At 35.6% G+C, this 11,446-nt stretch overlaps 1 protein-coding gene across 2 annotated transcripts; it reads right to left on the reverse strand.

Annotated features, from left to right (window-relative positions):
* Window positions 1-862: 862 nt before the first annotated feature.
* On the reverse strand, window positions 863-10,673 carry LOC124358753 (peptidoglycan recognition protein-like). 2 transcript variants are annotated; one of them, XR_006922065.1, is made up of 4 exons: window positions 10,515-10,673; window positions 8,509-8,740; window positions 1,299-1,415; window positions 863-1,067 (listed from the first exon to the last, which is right to left on the reverse strand). XR_006922065.1 is itself a non-coding variant. In XM_046811050.1 (4 exons), the coding sequence occupies exons 1-4, from the start codon at window positions 10,627-10,629 to the stop codon at window positions 943-945; spliced, it is 600 nt and encodes a 199-aa protein (XP_046667006.1). In that variant the 5' UTR covers window positions 10,630-10,668; the 3' UTR covers window positions 863-942. The 2 variants fall into 2 exon arrangements, 1 of the variants encoding a protein (XP_046667006.1); XM_046811050.1 differs by having other exon boundaries at window positions 1,299-1,426; window positions 10,515-10,668.
* Between the last annotated feature and the right edge of the window lie 773 nt (window positions 10,674-11,446).

Genomic DNA, 11,446 nt, shown 5'->3' on the forward strand with positions numbered 1-11,446 from the left:
GAGATGGCAAGTATATAATTTTTGGAATAAAAAATTATTATATTAAAATTACAAAATAACTCAAATACGTACTGATACTCTACTGTCATAATTTAATTCTTGGATTTGATTTAAATTTATCATTTTTTCTAATGTAGAACCTTAAAACAATAATTTTATTTATTTTGGAATGGACTACTGTCAAACATATCCTGACTGAAACATTCTACAATTTTCAAGATTCATTGTATAATTTCCGATTTTGTAAGAAGAGCATTTCCAAACATATTTAAAAATCAAAAAATTATTTATGGATTTTAATTATTGGATTAAATTTTAAGTATTTTGGTTTTCTGAATACCTTTTCTGCTACCTTGTATCACCCGGAAAGTTTCACATACCGTAACTGGGTTGTACAGGAATATCACATTTGTTACATACAGGAAGTTTCTCATACTTCCACTATTTATATCGAGTCAGAGAAAAGCTTGACCCGATTCTAAAGGAAAATAGAACCCCAATGGAAATTAACAAGACTGTTAAGTCTGGACTTGCGAAAAGTTAAGGGTTTGAGAGTTAATACCGGATTGGTAGAGATCTTGACCTAACCGTCATGAGGTTGAGTTTGGACAATCCATAATAGCAACTCACTAAAGGCGAGTTGGTGACAGGTTTGTATGGTATTCCACACTGTGGAACAGCTCTAGCTTACTGTTCCTAATGCTTAAGTAGGATTATCAGTCAGTTTTATCGACGAGCTAACACTGATCAGATCAGTGTTGTAATTATTATAAGTTTATTAGTAAAGGTTTATCAGTGTTAGATGTTGGTGAAGTTTCTGGTACAGGATAAAATAAAGAGATTATTAAAAAAATAATATTTCCATAAAGAATGTGAATCTTTTATTCTTAATGGAATATAACTACTTCCAAGATTGTACTTTATCACTAAAACACCTGTTTATCAATCTGCTATTTTCCGATGCTTTTCAGTTAAAATTACAAAATCTTCCACTATATATTTATTAAATATGCCAAATTTTAAAAGATCCCAGGTGGCATTATATATTGGATGTAACATTGGTTCATCTGGAAAAAAATGAAAGTCTTAAGAATGATCAGTATACAACAAGGCGTTCACAATTAATTACCTTAAATCTGCATAGGAAAAGGAGTATTTATGTAAATATTTTAATACTAGCTTCTTTATTTATTACATAGAATTATTACTTCATATTTGCCTGATTTATTTTGAGTTGTTTCAATCATGACTTACTATTTTATGTTATATATCATAATTATTCCTAAAATATACTTTACCGTTAAAATTTCCAATGTAGGCTATCTCAATAAATTTGCCATCATAATGCGGAAAGTCCAATGATCTAGCAGGTTTTATTTTCCAGCCTCTTCCCACGTAAATTGTTCCATTTCTCCCTATTAAAAAACTGAAAATAAAAAAATTTGCTAAAGTGAAATATAGTAACTAAACTTTCACAAAATGATTTTAACACAACTCAATTAGTGCATTGGTAACACGTTCAAGATTAAAATAGTATTTAATATTCAGATAGTAATTATTTTATGTAATATGTAATGTATAGTTGTGTGGCAATCTTACCTTAAACATTTTAATGATGAAAAATATATGTGATGTGGGTGTAAAATAATACGATTTTATTTAGACGTAGAATATGATTAGGTTGAAATTGAGTCGAAAATGAAAATTCCGTACATCTATCTCACCATCAATGCGCTTCCTCTTTCGTTAAGTTGTGTTAGCCCCTAAATACACCGTTGCATTGGTTTACAAAATCCATACATTTATTTGAACGGTCAGAATGTTCATCAGTGATTCCTAATATGCATGTATTTAATGATTAAAACAAATTTTATTTTTAAGTTCTCAAAATACATGTCTAAAATATCTTAAATCTTTGTAACATAAAATATAATTAAGTTAAATATGAACTTCCTTCTAAGAATTCTATAGTTTCTGACCATTTAGTGAAATAATGTAATAGTCTGTCATGTTGGGATACTATGGTTTCCATGTATGCATATCCATATTTTGGATTATTTATTTCGGAGTTTTCCTTAATTTCTACTTAACACTTAAAGGACATTGTGGAGAATAGTGCGATAATACAAGGTAAGGCAACGAGAATATTATATTTTTTTTACATTACAAATGTAATACATTTCAAAAGTTATTGCTACGTAACATATGAATAAATGGGTAATACTCTGAAATTTTCCTATGTCAATGTAATTGTTTAACCATATTCTTTAAATTACATTTTTGGATTGAATTTTTGTATGTATGAATATAATTACCCACTTTTTAATTATTGTTTTTCGATAATGAACAGCGCCATGTCGAAAAATGTTGAAGTTAATTCTAAACAAACTTTGAGTTTTTAGTTATGAATCACTGTTCTTAAAATACCTAAATACTCCAAAAGGACGATGTTCAGGACTCCCAACGCCACTTTTACTAAATTTGAATCCTATATATATACAACCGCATGTGTAACTGACTGACTGACTCACGTATACTAATTCTAACCTACTTCCAGATGAGTTAGAGACTTGAAATTTGGTACACAGATAGCTTTCCACGTGTAACCACCAGGAAAATCCCGAAAAGTTGAGAATTTTTCATTTTCAACCCCTCAAAAAAATTCCCCCAAAAAATCGCGCATTCTTCACCCCTGCAGGGCATTTTTTTGTAAGCCCGATAGCGGGCGAACCGTTGGAGCTAGCTCGGATCTGACGGAAAATTCATGGTCAGGAATGAAGTGAACTACAAAAAAGGTCTAATGACTTTTTGCTCTATCTTCCATGGTTAAGCGACAAAACGCTCGAACATTTGAAATTCCAGAGATTTTTTCGATAAAAAATAATGTTTCAAGCCCGATAGCGGCCGAACCGTTGGTCGTAGCTCAAATCTGATTGACCCATCAAATTAGCAAATTGCGCGATCTACAGAAAAGGTCCAGTAATCTTTTGCCCTATCTCGATTGGTTTGGCCGAAAAAAACGTGATTATGTACAATTTTGTTGTAACTTTTACGCGAAACTTTTGTTTTTTGGGGTCGATAGCGGCGAAACCATTGGTCGGAGGTCAAAATAAGACTAACGTTTTTATTTAGGAAATAAGATGACCTACAAAAAAGGTCCAGTGACTTTTTACTATATTTTCCCTTAGTTTGACCGCAAAACGCGATTAAGTGAAAATATTGGACATTTTCGCCTAAAAATTTACATTCCGGGCTTTGATAGCGGCCTAAACGGTTGGTCGTAACTCAAAACAAATTTTAAAACGGGATTTAGGAAATCACGTGATCTACAGAAAAAGGTTCAGTGACTTCGGGAGTTGGCTGAGCGTTAGCTAAGCGTCAATAGTAGATAGGGACAGAGGAATATTTATTATGTTCACAGACACAATACCCTCTAAAAAAGGCCCAAGTGTGTCATTAACCCCCGGTAATATTAACCCCCCCCCCCGGGGGATTTCCTGTGTATGACCTGATAACCTCCTGTACATTCAACCCCCTGATGTGTTAACCCCCCTGGTAACATTAAACCCCCCCAGGGAATTTTCCTGCCATGACCTCATGTCCGAATTTTACCAGTCACCAAATCTCTTAACCCCCCCCCCCTGGGAAGATCCTGGTATGACCAGATAACCCCCTGGAGACTTATCCCCCGGTAACGTTAACCCCCCCCTGGAATTTGTTCATATGACCAACAATATCCTGACGAAATTAAAACCCCCTCTTGTCTTAACCTCCTTAACATTAATCACCCACCCAGGGAATTTCTCGCCTTGACTAGATAGTCTCCTGGTGATATTAAACCCCCTGTTCGACTTAAAATACTGCCTTGAGGTCGGTTTTTATTATGTTTATACTAAACAATTCAAGATAGCTGACCCGTGCAGACTTTTCTCCCGAGCTCATTTCTGGCTAAAACCATAGGTCGTAGATCAGATCTGAGGGCACAATCGAAAGACAAAATTAAATTTCCAACAAGAAAGGTCCAGTCACTTTTTGTCGTATCTCTCTAACGGTTTAACCGCAAAATGCCCTCAAAGTCAAAAAGTTTTTACGAATCCGGAAAAAATCTATGAAAAAGGTCAATTTTTAAATCCCTTGTCATTTACTTAATGTCCGGACTTAACCAGTCACCGAATTCCGCTTATCCCGAATTTGCAAGCGTTTACTTGGGGGCCTGGGGGCGTAGCCCCCAGCGAGCCGAAGGCGAGTCCTTATATTATACAACCGCATGTGTAACTGACTGACTGACTCACGTATACTAATTCTAACCTACTTCCAGATGAGTTTAGAGACTTGAAAATTTGGTACACAGATAGCTTTCCACGTGTAACCACCAGGAAAATCCGAAAAGTGAGAATTTTTCATTTTCAACCCCTCAAAAAAATTTCCCAAAAAATCGCGCATTCTTCACCCCTGCAGGCATTTTTTGTAAGCCCGATAGCGGGCGAACCGTTGGAGCTAGCTCGGATCTGACGGAAAATTCATGGTCAGGAATGAAGTGAACTACAAAAAAGGTCTAATGACTTTTTGCTCTATCTTCCATGGTTAAGCGACAAAACGCTCGAACATTTGAAATTCCAGAGATTTTTTCGATAAAAATAATGTTTCAAGCCCGATAGCGGCCGAACCGTTGGTCGTAGCTCAAATCTGATTGACCCATCAAATTAGCAAATTGCGCGATCTACAGAAAAGGTCCAGTAATCTTTTGCCCTATCTCGATTGGTTTGGCCGAAAAACGTGATTATGTACAATTTTGTTGTAACTTTTACGCGAAAACTTTTGTTTTTTGGGGTCGATAGCGGCGAAACCATTGGTCGGAGGTCAAAATAAGACTAACGTTTTATTTTAGGAAATAAGATGACCTACAAAAAAGGTCCAGTGACTTTTTTACTATATTTCCCTTAGTTTGACCGCAAAACGCGATTAAGTGAAAATATTGGACATTTTTCGCCTAAAAATTTACATTCCGGGCTTGATAGCGGCTAAACGGTTGGTCGTAACTCAAAACAAATTTTTAAAACGGGATTTAGGAAATCACGTGATCTACAGAAAAGGTTCAGTGACTTCGGGAGTTGGCTGAGCGTTAGCTAAGCGTCAATAGTAGATAGGGACAGAGGAATATTTATTATGTTCACAGACACAATACCCTCTAAAAAAGGCCCAAGTGTGTCATTAACCCCCGTAATATTAACCCCCCCCCCCGGGGGATTTCCTGGTATGACCTGATAACCTCCTGTACATTCAACCCCCTGATGTGTTAACCCCCCTGGTAACATTAAACCCCCCCAGGGAATTTCCTGCCATGACCTCATGTCCGAATTTTACCAGTCACCAAATCTCTTAACCCCCCCCCCCCCCTGGGAAGATCCTGGTATGACCAGATAACCCCCTGGAGACTTATCCCCCGGTAACGTTTAACCCCCCCTGGGAATTTGTTCATATGACCAGACAATATCCTGACGAAATTAAACCCCCTCTTGTCTTAACCTCCTTAACATTAATCACCCACCCAGGGAATTTCTCGCCTTGACTAGATAGTCTCCTGGTGATATTAAACCCCCGTTCGACTTAAAATACTGACTTGAGGTCGGTTTTTTATTATGTTTATACTAAACAATTCAAGATAGCTGACCCGTGCAGACTTTTCTCCCGAGCTCATTTCTGGCTAAACCATAGGTCGTAGATCAGATCTGAGGGCACACAATCGAAAGACAAAATTAAATTTCCAACAAGAAAGGTCCAGTCACTTTTTGTCGTATCTCTAACGGTTTAACCGCAAAATGCCCTCAAAGTCAAAAGTTTTTTACGAATCCAAAAAAATCTATGAAAAAGGTCAATTTTTAAATCCCTTGTCATTTACTTAATGTCCGGACTTAACCAGTCACCGAATTCCGCTTATCCCCGAATTTGCAAGCGTTTAACTTTGGGGGCCTGGGGCGTAGCCCCCAGCGAGCCGAAGGCGAGTCCTATTATATATACAGCCGCATGTGAAACTGACTGACTGATATATGTATACAAATTCTAACATAGTTTCTAGAAGTGCTGGAAACTTGAAATTTGGCACGCAGATACCTTTCACAATATGACCCGGAGGAAAAGTCTGAAAACCGGACTTTTTTACTTTTAAAACCCCTCAAAAAAAATTCCTAAAAAATCGCGCATTCTTTAACCCTGCAGGCATTTCTTGTAAGCCTGATAGCGGGTGAACCGTTGGAGCTAGCTTCGATCTGACGAAAAATCGTTAGTCAGGAATGAAGTGAACTACAAAAAAGGTCCAGTGACTTTTTGTCCTATCTCGTGTGGTTAAGCGACAAAACGCGGGAATGTTTGACATTCCAGAGATTTTTTCTGCCTTAAAATAAAGTTTCGAGCCTGATAGTGTCCGAACGGTAGTCGTAGCTCAAATCTGATTGACCCATCAAATTAGCAAATTGCGCGATCTACAGAAAGGGTCTAGTGACTTTTTTTGCTCTACCTCCAGTGGTTCGGCCGAAAAACGTGATTATTGCAATTTTTTTAGTAATTTTTACGTGAATCTTTTGTTTTCGGGCTCTATAGCGGCGAAACCATTGGTCGGAGGTCGAAAATAAGACGAATGTTGTAGTTAGGAAATGAGTAATCTACAAAAATATGCCACTAACTCTTTACTCTATCTCCATTGGTTTGGCCGCAAAACGTTGATTAAGTGAAAATATTTGGAAATTTTCGCTAAAAATTTACCTTTCGGGCTCGATAGCGGCTAAACGGTTGGTCGTAGCTCAAAACAAATTTTTAAAAGGATTTAAGAAATTGCGTGATCTACAAAAAATGTTCAGTAACATTTTGCCCTATCCTCAACGGTTTGGCCCGCATAACGCGTTTTAAAGTATTGATTTTTATGTTTTACGTGATATTTTTAAACTGGCCCAGTGCAGTCTTTTGTCCTAAGCTCTGTACTGCCTAAAATTATAGGTCGTAGCTTAAATCTGATGGCATAATCGAAAGACAAAATCAAATTTCCGACAAGAAAGTTCCAGTCACTTTTTTATCGTATCTCTAACGGTTAAGCCACAAAATGCCTTTGAAGTCAAAACTTTGAATTAATCTGGAAAAAGTAGATAAAGTTGGTCAATTTTTTCACTCCCAAACCAGTAATCTTAAGCTCGGACATAACATTTCCCCGGTAACATTACCCTCTGGGAATTTCCTGGCATGGCTCTATATTAACTCCTGAGCAACCCTGTAAAATTGGCACACGTGTGTCATTAACCTCGGTAACATTTACCCCCCTCCGGCGACTTCATGGTTTGACCAGATAACCTCCTGAGTAAATTAAACCTCCTGATGTGTTAACTCCCCCGGTAACATTATACCCCCCCAGGCAATTTCCTGGCATGACCTCACGTCCGAATTTTACCAATCACCAAATCTCTTCACCCCCCTTGGGAAGTTCCTGTTATGACCAGATCACCCCCTGATGCCTTAACCCCGTAACGTTTACAACCCCCCAGGGAATTTTCTGGCATGTCCTCATGTCTGAATTTTTACCTATAACCAAATCTCTTACCCACCCCCCCCCCCTGGAAGATCCTGGTATGACCAGATAACCCCCTGGAGACTTATCCCCCGGTAACGTTAACCCCCCCTGGAATTTGTTCATATGACCAGACAATATCCTGACGAAATTAAAACCCCCTCTTGTCTTAACCTCCTTAACATTAATCACCCACCCAGGGAATTTCTCGCCTTGACTAGACTAGTCTCCTGGTGGATATTTAAAACCCCCTGTTCGACTTAAAATACTGCCTTGAGGTCGGTTTTTATTATGTTTATACTAAACAATTCAAGATAGCTGACCCGTGCAGACTTTTCTCCCGAGCTCATTTCTGGGGCTAAAACCATAGGTCGTAGATCAGATCTGAGGGGCACAATCGAAAGACAAAAATTAAATTTCCAACAAGAAAGGTCCAGTCACTTTTTTGTCGTATCTCTAACGGTTTAACCGCAAAATGCCCTCAAAGTCAAAAGTTTTTACGAATCCGGAAAAAAATCTATGAAAAAGGTCAATTTTTTAAATCCCTTGTCATTTACTTAATGTCCGGACTTAACCAGTCACCGAATTCCGCTTATCCCCGAATTTGCAAGCGTTTACTTTGGGGGGCCTGGGGCGTAGCCCCAGCGAGCCGAAGGCGAGTAGTTAATATAAGGTTATAAACAAGGAAGAAATTGTATTGTTGAAATATTTATTATATATCACATATTATACCAATTGTCAAGTTCTCATTGCCTTAATCTGTAGAATGAAAAGGTCATTATAAAACAATATAAAGATGTATAAAATATCAAAAAAATTAGATTTTAATCCACCTTTCATTAATAAAAAATTACTTGCATTAAAGGATTTAAAACCAGTGGGCTTAAGCATAAAGTTAATAAGTATCAGTATATTATAGTATTTATTGACTATTGTTCTAGTGTATTTATTCTTACTTGCTCTGAATATCTGGCAGACCTGCATCCATGTGATTTCTCTGTATAACCTGCAAGGCCAAAACATCGTCCGTGATACTAGGAATGAAGTACGAGAGCACTACGAAGGCCACTGGTAGTGACAATTTCTCCAGCTTAGGGTACACTTTAGGCGGCACTGCTCCCCAACCTTCTCTTTCCACGAAATTTGCGTACCTTGCAAAACTGAATTCAGGTGTATCTTCTGCATAACCTGCAAGTACAAGCACGTATGATATAATGGATGTAGTTTGGGAAAGTAAGATGTAGGTAAGGGGTAAAGAAAGGATTTAGTTCTTGGCTACTCATCAGACGACCTATTTTTTACGATTCCCTTATAAACATTTAAGTTATATCTGGAAGTTTGAAAACCAGGATCATGTGTTTCTATTGAATAAACTTCAAGACAAGGACATGTTCTGTATGATACGGCACGAAGACCTAGACTTTCCTTATTAAGGATAATAAAATTATCCTCATTTTGGATTACACATCATGCGTACCGAGCCTCAAAATGTTCTGGGCAAAATGATAGAAAAAGTTTGGACAAAACATGCGTTTCCATTTTTTACTTCTATGTGATCTGATAGGCCGACACATAATTTTTGCAATGAGAGGAGTTATAAGCGATAAGGTGTAGCAGGGGAATATAACAGGGGATAAGAACATTTCTGCAAATTAAGTTACACGTACCTTCGAGCACAATTGATGTAAGATATATTCTCTTTCTACGAGAATCATTAAAAATTTATTTTTTTAATAACTGTAAATTTTCAAAATTAGTTTAAAGTGTCAATACGTATGGCCATATACCTTTTAATACTAACCTTTAGAAAATATAATATTTTTAAAGGCCACCAGTATGTTTTTTTTGTAATGGTAGATAATACCAGATGCAACAAAATGTTTCTCAATTTCTGACAAAAAATTCAGTACACTGCACCACAAGAGTTCAATCGTCACTTCAGCCATAATTAGAGATGATAATTATTAGTTTTATCATTTTCACTTTGCCTGTTGCATCGTACCCTAACTACCTACTACTATCTGCATGACTTCGTCATTGATGATGTTAGATAACAATAAAGTATAGTCAGCTACAGTTTTATATTATGTTCAAAAATTATTTACGAATATAAAGGATCCGGATCATAAACCGTACGTATCATCATTAAAGTTAGTTTACCTGTCACAAAGCATAAACATTTTTTAATGGTGTTTTAAAATTGGAATAGAATGAAAATAAATGGGTCCTTGATATATTGAAAGCCTTCCTGTAATCCAAATCATGCACGTTACTGGTATTATATATTCCAGAGCTTAAGAATCTAAATAACCATTATATTACTGTTTCCTTACGAGTAATTACTTTGGCATTTAAAATCGTAGAGTAACTAAATCTAAAACTTCTCTACTTTTTATCATAATTTTAAATACTCAAGTATCAATAAATGTAAGAATCTAAAAAATATTAACCTCTACAATTTTAGGTATGGCTAGGCACAAAGTAAGTTGTAATTTTTCTTTATATTCACTTGTCGTATACATATAATTTCCAATTTAATGTATTGCAGATCACTGAAATTTTTATAACGAAGCTTTTAATCAAATTAAAATAAAAAATACTATTTGATTAAAACATCTTTATTTGCAGTGCTTCACCAATTTACTTTAAAATATTACATGTTGTTATATTTTCCACATCCTAATACGGCTTATTGGTAAGTGATAACATTTGATTATACATTTAGTAATTGAATGAACTAGTATATGGATAAGGCTACTTTTTTCATGTAAGGTAAATAATTGAACAACATACATGAGTAATGAACTAGCATTATGATACTAATATAATTTATTAAGACTTAATAATAAATACTTAAAATGTTCATTTTAGTATATTTGGATTCTGTTAACAATACAAATTAACTTTTTGTTTTTATTTTGAATTGTAAAGTGCACTGTACAAGTATGGCTTATTTACATACCAATAGCTGATGAGTAAAACAACAATACCAATGAACAACAAATAAACACTGTACGCGCTTGATGTGTCTCTGTATGAACGAGGAAGTCGATAATGCGTGAAAGTGCTGATATCATCTCATAACATTAAACTCACACAGATTACACAGACAATATACAGAACCATTTAGTTCTTTTACAGAGCCTTATCACAACACCTAATGATTCATTATTACAACATTATTTCACTTAACTGGTACAATAAGCACCAAGTCAGTATACTAGTATGTGTTCACATTATTTTGTAATAAAGTAATTTCTGTAAAGTTTGTAAGATATTTATAAATTGAAAATTTTTAACTGTAATTCTTCAAAAGCGCAGACATAAGTAAACATTTTGCTAAAAAAAAAAACAACACTACTAATTTAGACTGTTTGGAAAGTAAAAAATTAGAACTTGCACTAGAACTTGACGAATGCCATGCTGTGAATTTTAGTATTAAACTGAGGAGCTGCTTGGTAGGCAAAGTGGTAATATAGCTTGTAATACCTTAACTAGTTTTTACACATTAACTATAACACTAGATAAAACTGGCTCGCTAGCTAGGTAGAACAACACAGTATAAAGAAAATCAAAGCTAAAGTCATCAAGCAATAACAAATACAAAATTAAATAAATAAAAGTATTTGTTTTATAAATGTTTGGAGATAAAATACTTACTTAGTTTTCAAATTAACCGCCCTATATTCTACGGTACTTGAATTTTAGTACGTGTCGCGTAACAGACTTCGCTAGGGATGCAAGCAAATTTTCAAGTTTATAGATACATTTGTAGCATTTCCACATGTTAAAATGGTATATGATTGTACTCAGTGTGTTCAAAAATGAATTTGTTCACAATTTTATCGTTGCTACTATGTTTAGCAATAAGATCAGTGTAAAAATCTAAAATTA

Source organism: Homalodisca vitripennis, chromosome 3 (assembly GCF_021130785.1).
Source record: "Homalodisca vitripennis isolate AUS2020 chromosome 3, UT_GWSS_2.1, whole genome shotgun sequence".
Lineage (NCBI taxonomy): Eukaryota > Metazoa > Arthropoda > Insecta > Hemiptera > Cicadellidae > Homalodisca > Homalodisca vitripennis.